Here is an 18313-nt window from a genome sequence, read left to right on the forward strand (position 1 = left end):
CCCTGGCCTCAGGTTGGTTAAGTTGGTTAAGGATCCTGAGTTGCCATGAGCTGTGGTGTAGGTTGCAGATGTGGCTCTGATCCCGAGTTGCTGTGGCTGTGGTGTAGAATGGCAGCTGCAGCTCCAATTCGCCCCCTAGCCTGGAAACCCCCATATGCCACAGGTGTGGCCCTAAAAAGAAAAAAAATTAAGTTTTTACAGCTTTAAGTTCTCCATGTAATTATCATTATCGCTAGATCATAAACATTTAAAGGAGTGACCACATTGGAGCAAAATATTCAGAGGCATTTCTTTCAACAAATTATTATTTCATTTTTGATCATACTATGGCATTCCTACTTTGGCGGTAACTGAAACAGAACACTTCAATATCAATCCAACACCTTAAATAGATTCCTAGCTCACATACCCACATGTACTGTAATCTGGGATTTGTTTTCATGTTGTCACTTGAAAATGTATTGAATGGCTGGAGAGAAACAGCCGCAAATTACTGGGTTGTGTTTATCATAGTCCACAGGCACGATAACGCCATGACAAAGGGCAGTGAGCCTATTGATTTCTCAATGCCAAAATAGTTCTACTGTTCTGTAGGTGTTATTTTATCTTTGTTCTTTATTTGATTCTCATGATATATTTTAACCCCAATTTTTCAACCGTGTGCACAAGATACCACCTAGTCAAGTTGTTAAAAATGCAGATTTCCAAGCCTATGCTGAAGACTCTCGAAGATGCAAGGTGCCTGCATTTTTAACACTCCAGATGACGATGCAAAGATATTTTGGTGGACTGCATTTTGAGGAAAGCTGCTGTAAGATCACCATCAGTGGATCAAAGCTTTCAGAATAGGATATTTTGAATGAGGATTCACGAGGACTTATGAGGTTTTTTGGCTGCATAGCACACAATTTGTAACAGGTTATGGATCATATTTACTAGAAGCAAAGGGTTTAAGTGGCTGCTGTGCAAAATGGATATGTGCAAGCATATTTAAAATCAAACTTGGAGAAATTTCCAATGTGGCTCAGTGGTAACAAACCTGACTATTATCCATGAGGACTCGGGTTTGATCCCTGGCCTCACTCAGTGGGTTAAGGATATGGTGTTGCCATGAGCTGTGGTGTGGATTGCAGACGCATCTCAGATTCAGATCCCGCATTGCTATGGCTGTGGCATAGGCTGGCAGCTACAGCTCCGATTAGATCCCTACCCATAGCCTAGGAACTTCCATGTGCTGCAGGTGTGGCCCTAAAAAGACCAAAAAAAAAAAAAAAAAAGCAAACAAAAAATCAGACTTGGAGGTTAGAAGCTGCCACCAGCTCCTGTGGTGAATCATATAATGTATTACTCAGACAAAGCTGAAATGACAGATGGACCTCTTATTACTTTAGGCAGGCGCTCCTTAACTACTGAAGTTTATGAGAAGTTTTACAATCCTGGAATTCTGAAGCTATTTCTGGTGCATGTAGTTTCATGTCATCTTTATAGGAGCAAAAAAGATCCATATCCCACACCCCCAACATTTTTGTTAGTCAAGATTTAGATAAAAGGATAAGATGTAAAAAAGTCTTTGCCTACACACTACATCTATACCACCTGTTGGGCTGGAGCTAATCAAGGTAAAGCTGAAGCAGTGACTCAGCACCCAGTTACCCTATAGGCATCAACTCATGAAGCCATGAAATAAGCATGAAGATGAGAAAAAGATTTATTTTCCTATGTTTGACTCCCCCCACTTCATGCATTTCTAGGAGTTCCTCTAAAGCATTGGGCTAAGTTTTACTGTTAAAATGGACCACTTTCCCCTTTCAAAGCTTCCGTGTGCTACCACACCAACGAGGATGATAGATTGTTTAAAAAAAGAAAAAAAAAAGAACTGAGATAGGTGATTATAACCAAATTTAAACTAGCTTCTTGCAACTTCTTTTCGTCCTGTAGTGTCTACCACTGCTACAGATGTTTCTCCACTTGCTGAGATTAGCAGTGAAGCACGTTGCTGCATCACAGTTGGCAGCTGACTGTGGTTCTCTGTTGTCTGGCCCTCTTTGACGCCTCCACTTTGATGTCTCTTGTTAATGAAGCTAGAGGAGAAACTAGAAAAACCACCAGTCATGACAAAAAATTTTAGAGTATTGACTTTATTTAGAAGTGGAAATAGTAAGAATATAAAATGACACCTTTGAACTGGATCCCATTTTTTTCTTTTAAAGCTGCTCATGTTTTGACATATAATGATGTTGGCATCTTGTTGTATGGTGTCTTTTTTATTATTTTGTCAGCGTTAGAATTTGGAAGAGCATATGACCCTCTGAGAGTCCAAGTGGCTGAGAAGATGGTAATACCACCGGTCAACTGATGTCACTTCAATTTGCTGTATCCTGTTTCTATCTAGAACCTCCCAAGGAACTTGACTTTCTACTTTCTCTTTCTCATTTGACTCGAGAAACTCTCCTTCCTCTTCCTCAAAGATTCAAATGAAGATCAAGCCTCAAAAAGCCATTTCTCGGGAGTTCCCGTCGTGGCTCAGTGGTTGATGAATCTGACTAGGAACCGTGAGGTTTTGGGTTCGATCCCTGGCCTTGCTCAGTGGGTTAAGGATCCAGTGTTGCTATGAGCTGTGCTGCAGGTTGCAGATGCGGCTCGGATCCCCCATTGCTGTGGCTCTGGCGTAGGCCGGCAGCTACATCTCCAATTAGACCCCCAGCCTGGGAACCTCCATATGCCGCGGGAGCGGCCCTAGAAATGACAAAAAGACCAAAAACAAACCAAAAAAAAACCCAAAAAACCCCTGTTTCTCACCTCTGACTTTATGTATGTGTAATAACCTGGATGACTGAGTTACTAGTCACTGGTATAGTGTATCTGCTTGTCTTCCATTACTCTTGCCTCTAAAATTAGGCTTAGCATTTGACTCACTTCCATGTTTCAAATCTATACTTTCGTGTTTGGCTCCCTATCCAGGCCACACTGCTTCTTGACAGGCAGTTCCTGGCATATAGTAGGAACCCAAATATTTATTGAATGAATAAACGGTGTTTATCATCCGCCTGCTTCCCCTTCCTGACACACTCTTTGTTTTCTACATTAGCTTTTGCTTGGTTTTGTGTTTCCTGATATTTGGGGGAAAGATAAAAAAGAGCACTAGGCCCATAAGACAGAACCAACCCTAGGGGATGAGGAAGGGTCACATTTTTGTATATTTAAGGTGAGGTGCTAATTGAGTGGTCTCTTTAAAATCACTTATTTACTTCTACCTAAAAAAGGGAAAAATATTTTTCTTTAGTCTTCTACCATCTGCTCTTATAAACATGTAACTTTATTTCCAGTTTGCAACCCTGGTGAGCACTGGTGGCATGGCAGAAACATGGCTAAGAGAAAGGAATGGTCATCGCTTGGCTGAAGAGTGAATGGTCCCCTTCCAGCATGTCCTTCTCGTCTTTGGCCCATTTCCTCTTGCCATTCTTCATGCCCAGTCTTTTGTTTCCTAGTTTGTCTTCCATGGTCCTAAAAGCATTGAGTTTGAAATTGCAATACATAAATGTACCAAACCAATACACTGCACACTTTACATTTACACAATGTTATGCCTATTATATTTCAATGTGAATAAACAAATAAATACAATGGAAATAACTAGCTTTCCCTCTCTCTAAAATATTGAAAGACTGAACAGAACATGACCTACAGCAGATCAACTAGAGTAATTGTTTAAAAATGCACATCTTGGAGTTCTCATCATGGCTCAGTGGTTAGTGAACCCAACTAGCATGCATGAGGACACAGGTTCAATCCCTGGCCTCGATCAGTGGGTTAAGGATACGGCGTTGCTCTGAGCTGTGGTGTAGGTCACAGATGCGGCTTGGATCCTGTATTGCTGTTGCTGTGGTGCAAGCTGGCAGCCAAAGCTCCGATTGGACCCCTGGCCTGGGAACCTCCATATGCCACGGGTGTGGTCCTAAAAAGACAAAAAAAAAAAAAAAAAAAAAAAGACCAAACCAAAAAAAATGCAGATCCCTAATCTCACTAGTGATCTGCTGATTATGGATCTTGTGGGATTGAGGGTCAAGGGTCTGTGTTTTTAATCAGAGCCCTAGGCATTTATCTTGTACTCTCTCTTTTGAGACTCAGCTGCTCTTGACCAATGATGCATAAGCTCCAAGTGGAACAATTAAGTAAAAGACAAACCCAAATGCTTATACCTCATTTGCATGTCTTTTCATTTAACAGTAAAAAAAAGCCCACTTAAAAGATCTGCTGCCCACATAGAACTGTGAGCAGCATTTAAAAATTAGGAGAAGAACATCAATTATTTTATTTGATCCTAACTATTTTATTTTATTTTTTAAAATTTTTTAAAATTTTAAAATTTTTATTTTTTTGTCTTTTTGCTATTTCTTGGGCCGCTCCCACAGCAATGGGGGATCCGAGCCGCATCTGCAACCTACAGCACAGCTCACAGCAACGCTGGATCCTTAACCCACTGAGCAAGGCCAGGGATCGAACCCAAAACCTCATGGTTCCTAGTTGGATTTGTTAACCACTGTGCCACGACGGGAACTCCTGATCCTAACTATTTTAAAAGGACAAAGTATATATTTTTAAATTATTTAAAAAATTATTCTTTCAAAGTTGGCCATTTAAGAATTATTACTTTGGATTTTCCTTTGTTTTCAATTCGTCTATCTTCTTGAGAACCTCTGTACCTATCTTTCTCTCCTTAACTACCCTTACCCCCTCTTCTCTTTCCTCCTTCCTTATCTCCCTTCCTTCTTTTGGCTCCAGCTCCTCTTCATACCATATGATCACATCTTTAGTGCATAGGATCATGATGCCATGCCAAGGGGGAAGGGGAAGGAGTGGGAGGGACTGGGAGCCTGGGGTTAATAGATGCAGAATGTTGCCTTCGGGATGGATCAGCAATGGGATCCTGCGGTGTAGCACTGGGAACTCTGTCTAGTCACTTACGATGGAACACGTCATGTGAGAAAAAGGAATGTACACATGTATGTGTAACTGGGTCACCATGCTATACAGTAGGAAAAAAAATATATATATATAAATAAATGATGAAAAAAGAGAGAATGATCGTTACAGCCAGATCTTGCTCTGATACTTACTAGCTGTGTAATATTGGACAGATTGCTTAGCATCTCTGTTCTTATTGCCTCAATACTAAGAGTACTTACCTTATGGTGCTGTTGTGGGATCTGAATGAGACTAATGTGTGTCAAGAGCTCAACAGAGATCCTATTGGTCATCACTCGATGGTTAGTTTTTGTGGTTATGAGTTATAATGACCACATGGGAAAAGGATATGTTAAAGAGAAAAGTCCGGTCCTAAAGTTAGGGGACTTTAAATATTGTGACGGTTGTTAGGTTCTAAAGATATAAAGATGAGTAAGACTTGGTTCCTGACCTGAAGTCATTGTTAACATTCTTAGAGGAAAAGACAGATAGACGTATACTTTCATTCATAAAATTTAGTGTGTGCAAGGCTGTAAGACGTTGATTCAAAGGAACTACTAAAGAGTGATCAACATTTTCACACTCAGGGTCACTTGCTTTGCTGTTAAGTATATTTGTAGCAGGGGGGAAATTTTAAAAGTTCCTTTATTTTACAGTTGTTTCTTTCTGTTTAAAATGGCACCCATATCATGCCCTGACTCAAGCGCACCTTTATGTGCAACAGAAAAATTTGTCATTTCCTTCAGATACCCACTTCCATCTGATTGAATACTGCCATTAGTACAGAAATATATACTGACTACTAATGTAAATGCCTCCCCTTAGAGTTCTTCAGTGTACAACCTGTACAACCATACAAAGCAGCCTTATAACTACAAACAATATTTATGTGACACTGACTTTCACTATTTTGTGTGGCAAATGACATGATAGGTTAATTTTTCTAATATAGGCAATCACGATGGTCTTGAACTCGTGACCTTGTCACCATCATAGTCCTAGGGTGAAGGTTATTCTGTAGTTAGCCGAATGAGATGGTTATCATTGTTTAGTAGTTGGACTGAGATGGTGGCTGCAGTGGACATGCCCTCTAGGTGGACAGGGTACTTCTGAATAAATTACCTAATAAATGATTTCCTCTCTGAAGTGCAAGGAGGTGATACATAAAAAGTATATATAACCTATGATTTTCTTCTACTATGTATTATTTTGCCTCGGACCTTTTGGATATGTTACTGCAGTTTCATTGAAAATAATCTGATAACACATATTAGTAAAAACAAATTAGGAATTAATCACATTTTTGCCTCCTTCTCACTTGTGTTTATTGTCCATAGTTGACACACCAGACCCCTACGTGGAACTTTTCATCTCCTCAACCCCTGACAGCAGGAAGAGAACAAGACACTTCAATAATGACATAAACCCTGTGTGGAATGAGACCTTTGAATTTATTTTGGATCCTAATCAGGAAAATACTTTGGAGGTAAGTGAATCATTTGGGGCCTGTGAGACAGTCATCGTCAAGTTGAGGTTGATGCTTGAGTTTGTCGCCTCACTGCCTTTATTCTCCTCACTTAGGTGTGGTTGGACTCCAGTTGTGCACATGTGGTGGACTAGCTTCTAGCTACTACCCTTCAAGTTATTCGAGTGTCCAACAGGAAATGCAAGAGTTAAGTAGGGCTGAGAAGAATCTTTTATCCTCCCCATGTACTTTGGAGAAAGCACATTTTCTGTTATAAAGAGGAAGATCCAAGTACAACAAAATAAAAAATATTGTCAATTGATTAAAACTTTAACATCAATTAACTTTATCAGCCTAAAGTTAAAATAATTAACTTTAAAACAAGTTAACATAGATCTTTTCCAAAACAGTCGCACCAACTTCCTATGTGAATTTCTTTCTTAGATTCCAAAATCGCATTTCCCCTGAGAGGAGATACATTTTCATTTTTCAAAATATGACAATGAATAGGTTAATCAGAGAAGTGGAAAAAGGAATTCTTATGATAGAAGCCCCTGTGACATTCAGAAAGAAAAAACAAAGTATTGTTACCAGTTGGACATTGAGATGCTCCAATGAATGAGAATATTCATTTCTTAAGTGTGGTGGAGATATTAGATATAATTTCCAAAGACCCCAGAAAAGCGTCTTACCTATGTCTTACCTTTTACTCTCCTAGATCACGTTAATGGATGCCAATTATGTCATGGATGAAACTCTTGGGACAGCCACGTTTCCCATATCGTCTATGAAAGTGGGAGAGAAGAAAGAGGTTCCTTTTATTTTCAACCAAGTAAGCAACACAATAGAATTATTTTTCAAAAGTATGTCATATAAAATGTATTTAATCTGGAACGTTGGAGTTTAATGTTTGGAAACCCTTCCTCCCTCCCTCCCGTCCTTTCTTCCTTTTCTAGGGTTGCTGCCTTTCTGAAATTTTGGTAACTTATTTAAGAATAATAAAACTGTAGAAAAATTATTTATACAGAGCAAACACTGGATTCTGAATTTAGAGGAAACTAATTCAGAAATGTAAGGCACAGGTAGACCGGGATTCAGAAAGCTGGTTAATGGCTTCATTTCTCGTTTGGAGCAGCTCTGTTTTTGCTCCTTGGAGTGACTTTTTGCATCTCTCCCCTCATCCAAATTTAGTTACCCCCTAACTCTTCCTCCTTTTCCGACCATTACCATCCCCACAGGCCTTTTCCTCCCCAAGCCACACGATAACTATGTTGTTCAATCATTTAAACTGTTCAAAGCAAAATCCTGTAAGTTGGGAAACTAGAATACTAGCTGTGCATGCCCATCATAAGGTTAATACATAGTTTATATTTGTTGAATGAATGTATACCCATTTAGAAACCGACTTAAGCCTGAAGGACTGCTCGACCAGTTATGCAATCAGAGTGATGTAGCTGCTTGGAGGACACTGCCATCACACAGTCCCTGCTGGCCCTTCAGCTGCTCCAGGAAACATGTCTTCTGTACATTTTCTTTCTAGCACTGAGATATACTGCCCACATTTCTGTGGACTCTTCAAGGTCTTATATTCACTTCTTTTTCAAACATTTATTGGAGTCTATCAGACATTGTGTTGTGTTCAAGGGATATAAAGAAGAATGAGGTGCAGGAAGCTCTTCCCTCAATTATTTTCATCTGGGGCGGAGTGAGGTGGGAATTGGAAACGGAGGTAGATGTAGGGAGATCCATGCGATGAAAAGAAACGACCACACAGTAAGATAAGTATCAGTGAGGTATGTACAGAGTGCAGTGGGGAGAAAGAACAGAGATATTGTGCTGTGAGAGGAGACCAGGCATGGCTTCCTATCAGGAGGTGATTTCGAGCAGGTCGAATGGTGCACATCGTGGGTTACACTCTGTCATTTGAAGCCAGGCTGCTTGGGGTTTAAATCCCAGCTCTGGTTCTTATCATCTGTTTCATTCTGGGAAAATCACTTAGCTCCTCTGAATCTCGATTTCCTTGTCTAAAAAGCAGAGATAATATTTCATAGGAGAAGCATTATAACTAAATGAGTTAATTATATTTGTACATAATATAGCCATATAAAATATATCATAATATAGCTTACATTTAAGTAAATTTGGATATAATTACTTAATTTTAATTTTATATAAATATACTTATTTTATATATTAAGTATATGACATTGCATAGGAAATATATAATTTTAATATACGTATATATTATACATATATGTGTATTGTATATACATACCTATGTGTGTGTGTATATATGTATTATATATTCATACCTGTATGTGTGTATATATGTATTATATATACATACCTATATATTCATATAGAAAATACTCTCATAGATCTATCCATATATACATATAATGCTTAGAACAGTGCCTGGTATGTATTAAACACTATGTAAATGTTTATAAAGGATAGAATTTTGGTAGGCAGAGAAGCAGTTATGAGAACTCTAGGCAGAAGAAACTGCGAAGGCATGGAGTCTTGAGAGAAGAAAGCAAGCTGGGGCATGGCAAGTTGCAGGGCTTGGCAGGTCCACGTTGGTGAGCAGTGGGGTAGAGAGGGAGAGGTGGTTAAAGGCTAACATCTGCAGCCCTTACCTATGGCATGTTGCGGGGATCCGTTCTCAATAAACCTTTGTGGAGGGCTTAGTAAGCACAGTTTAGCCTTTCCAAAATATAATGGTTTTTTTCCACTCTTTAGTCTGTGACACAAAGACTGATTTTAGAGAAGATACTGTAGAAAAACATGCATTTCCTCTCCTCCTGTCATTTCCTATGCTTAGGTGTGTAACCCCCAGGCTCTAAAAAAGGCTTTCTACATTCCTGAATTTAAAGTAGCTTACATAATTATTTTCTTTAGGGTGCTTGAGAAAACAGTTGGCCAAACAGCTTTTTTTATTATTCCGTTCTCAAGAGTCCTCTGTAGTTTTCATCGGAATGACAATTCTTCGGGTTGGAACCTGTGATGGCCGTGGGAGAAGGGCAGACACCGGCTGGTGGGAGAACCCCCATTTGTCCCCAGATCATGTGGTGTGCTCTAGGGCAGCCATGCAGCCCCTCCTCATCCCTGAATCCCCATCTTTCAAAGGAAGATTGTCTTTTTTTCTACAATATTCACGGAGGTTGTGAGAAAAAAGTTGTGAGTGAATTGCTGTGGGAGATTTTTAAACAATTCTCAGAGGTGGTTAAGGCAATCTGGCATGATAAAAAGACCACTTGAATTTGGCAGAGGAAGGGTGCGTGCTTCAAGCCAAGACATTATTAGCAAAAACTCCTTCAATGTTTTGTCATCCAAAAATTTATACTGAGAGAACACAGAGTGATTTCTGGCATCCAGGAAGGGTCTGGAGAAATAACAGGAGCCTCCAAATGGAGATTGCTAGCTTCCCAAGGCCTTGGTCTACCCATTCAGGGCACGGACTGGGAACTGGGAGATTTGGACTCTCATTGTGTCTCTGCCACTAACCTCCCTCTAGACTATTTGAGTTGTCATTCTTTCTGAGTTTTATTTGCTTTATCTCTAAGATGAAGGGTTTCTATTAACTTATTTCTGAGATCCTTCCTAATTTATAAAATTCTGTGACCTAGAAAGAATACCTTATTTTTCCCTTGACCATTTTCACCCAGAAGTTTTCAGTTCTTCCCATTTTATGGATATGGAAAAAAAATGTAATAATAAAAAAGTCTTTATTGTGTAGGTTTGAAATGCGGACCTATCAATGGATTATTTTTTAATATGAGAACTTGAGCCTCTATTGCACACCTAAAACTTTGCTTGATGTTAAGAAATCTATAAAAGGACTTAGTAGTTTGTTTGGAAAGGGAGACGTTCATGTGTGAGCTGATATGGAATATACTAAGCACCTATTCTTTGATTGACTTACTTGGGAGTTATTACACACTGGTTGTGTTCCAGGCAGTATTGTAGATGACGGGCAAACAGCAGAGGACATGGTGAATGATGGTTCACAGGGAGCTTCCATTCTAATGGGGAAAGTAAACAGACAAGAAGAAGCAAAAGGATAATCAGCACAACATCAGCTAGTGGTAAATGCTATGAAGAAAGTAAAATAGAGGGATGCAGCAAAGAACAGCTGGTGGACACCCAAGTTCATATAGTCAAAAAAGGAAGTTTGAAGGTATTATGTTTGTATTCAAATTTTATTATCAAAATTTCAAGCACATACAAAGTTGACATATTTTTACATTGGATACCCATAGAACTGCTACCTAGAGTCTACAGTTAACATTTTATTCTATTTGCTTTACCATATGTCTTTCCATCTCTCTATCGACCCAACCTTCTTAATACATTTAAAAACAGTCTGCAGACAACAGTATGTTTCATCCCTAAACACTTCAGCTTATCATGAGCTGGATATACTGTATTTATAAATTATAAATAGTGTTCATAAATCATTTTAAGTGCCAAATAAAGTATAGACAATATATACAGTGAGAGGTATAAGTAAGAGTTATTCATCCTCCATTCATTTCACCAGTAGCTGTTGATTACCTGCTATGTAGCAGACACTTTTTAGGCAATGCCTATGCCGCAATAAACAAAGTTCTACCCTCCTGGGACTTATATTCTACTTATACAGATAAATAAGAGGTACCTGTGTTGGACGGTGAAAGAAATAAGTGCTGAATAAACCAAGGAGGGAGGAGAGTGAAGTATGCATGTTTGTGTGAAGACAGTTGCAAATGCAGTTCTAAAAATGTGGCTAAAAAAAGTATCTCTGATATTTGAAGGCAGAAGACCCTCTGAGTAGAAAGGTCCCGGAGCAGAAGTTGGCCTGGCATGGTGAATAAGGAGGGGAGCGTGGCTAGAACACTGGAACACGAAGCGTAGTAGAGAGAGTGGTAGCAGATGGGGAGAGGTGGGTGGGGTTTCAGAGGACCACTCTGCGTTACAGTAAATATCCATGGCAGGAGCTTGTTCTTAAAAGAAGGATGCGGTTAGATTGCTAAAGGGGTGGAAGGCCATTCTGGTGGAGAGAACACTCTGGGTCTTTGCTCATGGTTATAGGACTTTTCAGAAAGAATGAGCATGCTCAGGAGATGATGTCTAGACAAGTGCCATGGCAGTAGAGCATTTGTGAGTGAAGGAAGAACAGTACGTGGGGATCGAACCTTAGCAGAGCTCAAAGACAAGATGCTGGAATTTGGATGTTATCTTATCAACAGCATTGAGTCATGGAGGGTTTTTAACCAGGTAATGGGGAATTTAGAGCAAACAGTATTTGGCTTTTTCCTCAGAGGTATTACTAAGTCAAAGTTTAGTAGGTAAAATAGAAAATGTTTGGTATTGGAAACAAGAAGGTTGATGCAGCTTTAGCAGAGGACCTCTGTCAAAAGTGACAGGTGTGAGGAATGCCAGGTGACTTGAGCAAAATAAGTGTAGTAATAGCTTTAATGTGTCAGTAGGATCAGCTGGAGGTGGAAAGCAGGAATTTAATCAGCTCTTCCTGAGACTATGATTTGTCATTCAACGCAATTGTAAAACTTTTTTTTTTCTTTTTTTTTTTTTTTGAGAAAGCCAATCTCAGGGCTGCAGGGCTGGGTGCACAGTTTTGTTTCCCAGCTAGCAGCACGTATAACATCTGGGTTAGGTTGTATTTGTTGGAATCATAAGTTTAGAGAGTGTCAGAGTCGTCATTTGAGAGAAACTGGTGGGACGTGCAGCGTTTGACCCCAGGCTTAGGGCCAGACAGCCACCGTCTGGGTTGGAGTCATGATCCGGCTCCTTATTCACTGTGTGATGTTGGGTGAGTGGTGTTTTTTTGTTTGTTTGTTTGTTTTTGGTTTGGTTTGGTTTGGTTTTCTTTGCCATGCGTGCCCATTTGTGAAACACTGGTGTATATAGTACCTACCTCTAAGGGTTGTGATTATGGTTAAATGAGTTAATATATGGAAAATTTTAGAATAGTACCTGGCCCAGTCAGCACTAAATAAATATTAGATATTCTCGTTATAATTCTACTGGCCAGATTTTACCATTTGTCAAGTGCTTCATGAAACTGACTTAACTTCTTAGACTTATTTGTTTGAACTTACTGACCAACATGAACTTCTTTACATAGAAGTAGAGCCTAGAAATTTAGTGACCGTTTGTTCCGACACTGTTCAAAATCAAAAATGCTCTAGTCACTTGTTATTGCTGAATATATCAAACATGGTTTGGGGTGACAGTAGCCCTTTTTAAAGTAGAAAGAATCTCTTCCAAATTTAGTGTGTTTTGTGTAAACAAAGTAGCTGACTTCAAGAGAATCCTGAAGATGCTAAGATTTTAAGTTATGATAGGGAAAAATTACACTTTATTCTCTAGAGGAATTTTTATCTTGGCCAAGACTCTGAGGAAGGTAGCCTCTGATTTTGCATTGTATGGCGTTTTAATTGCACATATTTATTTAGAAGCTAGTGTTATTGTTTAAAAATAGCCATGTCTCATGGTTTCTGTGGTATCTAATTTTGGCTAAATGCTTTCTTTGATTGTTACTTATTCCTGATTGCAACTTTAAAATAAATAAGAGAGTTCTATAGAACAGAGAGTGGGAACTCTTTCTCTCTTTTTTTTAAATGGGGGTTTTGTTGGTGAGTTAGTGTCGGAATGACCTCATTGGAAAACTAGGCATTCATGTGTCAAAACAAAGACTACCATGTAGCAAAGTGAACGAGACAAAGCCGACTTTGGAGGAAAACAGAAGAAATATATAATTTTGTGAGAAATTTGGGAGATCTTTGGCTACGATGTGAATGCCATCCCACTGACATAGGGCAGAGTTCAAACATAGGTCGAACAATTCCCGACTTTAAAAGAGAATGCATTTTTATTTTGGGATCCTAGCAATGGACACTTAAGTGAGTCTGTCTTGATCCTTCTAAATTTGTAACTTTTAAATTATAGGGCATGTAGCAGGCTCTTGTAGTCTTGGGGTCCTCCTCTGAACCTCAGCTCCATCAGGAACTAGAACATTTTCAGCCTGTTTACCAGTGCACACCCAGCCTGACACATGTCAGGAACTTTCAGTTTTGGATGAATAAATAAATGAATGCACTTATGGGAAATGCAGAAAACCTGGGAAGTGCTCAGACAGGCATAATAAAAATAAATGAAGTTTAAAAAAGAAAAAAACTGGAGAATCTCAGGGGTTCCTACTTGGAGAAAGAGAGGTAGTATTTTGATTTGTAGTAGTGCTTTAGGAAATCTGGTTTATTGTTGTGCTAGCTGATGATTACACAGCTCTTTCCAAATGTCCAATGTCCATATAAAGAAGAGAGAACTTAAATTAATAAAAAGATATTGTTGTCAAATAAGAGGAAGAAAACTCTATGCGATAGTGTGGAACCTGGCTACAGGGGAAGTGGTGTTTTTGTTTTCTGTTTTTACAGCTGCACCCATGGCATATGGAAGTTCCTGGGTCAAGGATTGGATCCAAGCTTCAGGTGCGACCCATGCCACAGCTTCAGCAACAGGGGACCCTTAATCCACTGCACCTGGAGGGGATGGACTCTACTCCTCTGCAGTGACCTGAGCTGCTACAGTCGGATTCTTAACCCACTGCACCACAGTGAGAACTCTAGAAATGGTGTATTTTTTTTTTTTTTTTTCCTTCTTAAGCCACATTTGAGGCATGTGGAAATTCCCAGGCCAGGGGTCGAACTGGAACTGCAGCTGCTGGCCTACATGAGATGTCACAGCAATACCAGATCCAAGCCACATTTGTGACCTGACTTGCAGCTTGCGGTGTTAATGCTTAACACCCTGAGCAAGGCCAGGTGCCAAACCTGCATCTTCATGGATACTAGTCAGGTTCTTAAACTGTTGAGCCACAACAAGAACTCCCACAAGTGGTGTATTTTTTTTTTTTTAATCTTTCAAATCTTTTAAGACTATCTGGGGTATCTGGGGGGACACACCTATCCCAAATCCTTTGTTGATAGGTTTTATGATTCCTGGTAGTAAATGCTGATTTAATTTCATTAAGAAATCATACATATTAACTAGACTTACTATGGTGATTATTTTGTATTATATACAAATATTGAATCATTATGTACTTGAAACTAATAAAATGTTATATGGAAATTATATCACAATTAAACATGTTAGTTTTTAGTGTTATCAAAAAAATGTATATTTTAAAAGATGATTTTAGCAGTGTATTACTCAATTTTAAACATACAAAATTTATTGAGATGTGACCTTGTTTGTATTGTACCAGGATTGTAATTTCTCTCTGCACGTGGATTATCTACTTATTAGATACACGTGTGGTTCCTTCTTTTTTTTTTTTTTTTTTTTTGCTGACCCTGTGGCATATGGACGTTCCTGGGCCAGGAATCAGGAATCGAATCCAAGTTGCAACTGCAGCTTACAACCTATGTCAGAGCTGCAGCAATGCCAGCCCCTTAACTCACTATGCCACAGCAGGATCTCTTCTGTTTCCTTCTTCATAAGATGAAAACACAGTTTGTGGAAAGATGATTTTTTTGTAAAAGTGACCCTTTTGATATAATTTTATTTTTATCTGGCACAGGTCAGGTAAATATAGATAAAGGAGAAAATACTGTGTAATTCTATTGAAAGATGAAAATGATTATTGAATCAAGTGGTGATTAGTTGTCCTTTGTTTCTGTCGAGGGGGTGAAAAAGGGAATAAGTCAGGAATTTCCATTGCAGCTCAGTGGGTTACGAACCAACTAGTATCCATGAGGATGCGGGTTTGATCCCTGGCCTCTCTCAGTAGGTTAAGGAACTTTGCCATGAACTCTGGTGTAGGTCACAGACACAGATCATGTGTTGCTCTGGCTGTGGTGTAGGCTGGCAGTTGCAGCTCCGATTCAACCCCTAATGTGGAAACTTCCATATGCCACAGGTGTGGCCCTAAAAAGCCAAAAAAACCCCCAAAACCCAAAACAAACAAACAAACAAAAAAGTTAAGGAGGGGATAAATTCACTTAGGAGGGATCAGAATTAAAAATAAAGCTTTTTTTTGTCTTTTTTTTGCCATTTCTTGGGCCACTCCACAGCATGTAGAGGTTCCCAGGCTAGGGGTCTAATTGGAGCTGTAGTCCGAGCCGCATCTGCGACCTACACCACAGCTCATGGCAACGCTAGATCCTTAGCCCACTGAGCAAGGCCAGGGATCGAACCCACAACCTCATGGCTCCTAGTCGGATTCACCAACCACTGAGCCACGACAGGAACTCCTAAAAATAAAGTTTTATTGAAATTAAGATTTGTAAATACTGGAGCATTGTATTTATTTTTGTGTTAATTTTTTTCCCCATTATAGTTGGTTTACAGTGTTCTGTCAATTTTCTACTATACAGCAAGATGACCCAGTCACACATACATATATACACTCTTTTTTTGCACATTATTACTGGGAATTTGGGGTTAATAGATGCAAGCTATTGCCTTTGGAATGGATAAGCAATGAAATACTGGAGCATTTTAATAAGAGGAGTCACGGCATATTTGAGGAGCTCTTTACTAATAGGATTGATTTTTCAAGTTAAAGAGTATTTAATTGAGCGTATCTTTTGGAAATACTAATTTTAAAGGACTTCTTTAATGACAGTTATTATGCTTGTTGCATTAACTTTATTATTTCAAAATGACCCCTGAAAAGTTTGCAAAAGAATTCATGGGTTAGACACTGTAAATGTTATTTTTAAGTCTGAAATACCTTTTTTTTTAAAAAAAGGTTTTTCTCCTCTAGTTCCCTTCCCCTGCCCCAGTTAAACATCTCCCATTGTAAGCCTCTAAAATTATTTTCCACTGTAAAATTCAAAGAAGAGATTGTTTTTTTCCCCAAGAACGTACAGTGAGTACAGGCTGCTTCTTACATTAATAATTCCTAGAAGAGGTGGGGTTCTCATTGTCCTTGTTCCTGTCTAAGTCTTATGGGCTTGCGGACTCCCAGGGAGATTGGGTCACCTTTCCTTCTAATCACCCAGATAATGCAAGCAACCTGGAAGTGTGTGATGCAGAGATGCTTCATGCAGTGTGTGGGAAGGAATTTACAATAACTGTTTAATGCCTCATAGGAAGTACATATTTTTGTGGCTCTTTTATCTGAAGGACATGTGCCAGGTGAAGGATGCAGAGAGACTGTAAATATGTCCATCTTCATGGCATGTCTGAACATGGCGCATCAAGTGGGAGAGTGTAAAATTTCCTCCAGGTGGTGGGTAGTCCACTTGGGCAACACGCGGAAGTTAGGATCTCAATTCATGTGACAGAACCATGGCAGCACATTTGGTAATACTCCGAATGGTGGGAAAATCCTAGGTCTTCCCTTCTCTTATTCTGCCTTTATTTCAAGCATCTTATTCGTCTGTCTAGGATCATGGATGTCTTAGCCAAAAAATGTTGCAGAGGGATGTAGAAGGGACAGTCTTACGGAGAAGATGCATATGACCATAAACATATTAAATTAATGGGACAAGTAGGCACTAGGTAAATTCATGCATCAGACATTCTAAATGTAAAACGTTTAGGGACCTGCCAGTTAAGAAGCTGGTTTTTTTCCTGAAGACTTTCTGTCGTGAGATGGCATATGGGAATTGGGAGCCCATTCTAGCTTTGAATCTTTCCATTTGTTAGAAAACTCTATATTGAGTTGTAATATTGTTCTTTTAATTTTCATTCTTCCTTGATGCTTTTGCCTTTTGGAGATAAAAACAGTAAATCTTGTCTCGTTTTAATAGCAGCTTTCATGTGTTGTTGTGTTTTGTTTGGTTTTGTTTTGTTTTTTAAAAAAACAAGCAGACTATGTTTTGCCCATGTCTTGTTTTTCTTACTAAATATCTGAAGAAGTAATCTCATTCAATATAAAATGTTTTCCAAGCCCTCTTTGGGAAAGAGTCCGTTTGAAATATGAGAATGGGGAACTGATATAATGTGCTGGAATGTGGTCTGAGCAGGGTTTTCATTGATAGAATGCACAGCAGTTACATCAATTGTCTAGAACTTTTTGACTTACAGCTGAACTCTGATTCACGTGGGTAGGAATAAGCCCATTTGTCTGGGATTCATGATTATTTTCTTAACTTCAAAGTAATGTTTATATTCATAGGAACTGCTGTCTGGGTGGGATCAGCCCATGATTTCATCTTCAGTAGCAATGAGATATTTCTTGACAGGAAAAGATGCCTGAAGTACAACCTCGCACACTCACACCCAGTAATTTGGCAGATGCTTATTGATTGTACATTGTATGCTGAATACTGTGTAATGAACTTGTAAGAGACCTATTTAAGACAAAGCTTATGGTTTAGTGGGACAGGAAAATTTTCATACAGATAATTTCAATACCTTTCTCTTAGTCATAAAATTCAGTACTAAGAATTATGCATGAACTTACTTTAACCTTTTGGAAAGCTCCTACTAGTTTGTCTTTTTCCGTCCCTAAAACCAGAAAGAAAACAAAGCCAGTAATCTATAGCATTTCATGTTGACTGAAAGTCTGTCTTCTTCCCATTTGAAGAGGCATAGCCTGGTCCTGTTCTATCTGAAGGTATCCAACAGGTTCCTTTAACTATATTCTTAAGGTAATTGATGGAATAAAAAATAAGAGCACTGTCTTACAATTGTGCAGTGACCTTCAAGACATTGTCTCATTTGTTTCTCCTACTAACCTGGAGTAATATTATTCATGATTAATGGCAGGGATAGTATTGAGAAAATCTGCACAACAGATTTTTTTATCATTTATTTATATATATATGTATTTTTTTCCTACTGTACAGCATGGTGACCCAGTTACACATACATGTGTACATTCCTTTTTCTCATATTACGTGTTCCATCATAAGTGACTAGACAGAG

At 38.9% G+C, this 18313-nt stretch overlaps 1 protein-coding gene across 43 annotated transcripts in view; it reads left to right on the forward strand.

Annotated features, from left to right (window-relative positions):
• Positions 1-18313, forward strand: part of PLA2G4A (phospholipase A2 group IVA) — a 369657-nt gene that overhangs the window by 272359 nt on the left and 78985 nt on the right. For all 43 annotated transcript variants that reach the window (XM_084977979.1, XM_084977978.1, XM_084977999.1 and 40 more), the window contains 2 exons: positions 6303-6451; positions 7149-7262. In XM_084977979.1, the coding sequence (XP_084834105.1) occupies positions 6303-6451; positions 7149-7262 (263 nt within the window). The remainder of the gene's footprint in view (positions 1-6302; positions 6452-7148; positions 7263-18313) is intronic.

Source organism: Sus scrofa, chromosome 9, assembly GCF_054392235.1.
Source record: "Sus scrofa isolate SSC_HxYL_T2T_F1_AM1 chromosome 9, Sscrofa_HxYL_maternal_Yorkshire_Landrace_v2.0, whole genome shotgun sequence".
NCBI lineage: Eukaryota > Metazoa > Chordata > Mammalia > Artiodactyla > Suidae > Sus > Sus scrofa.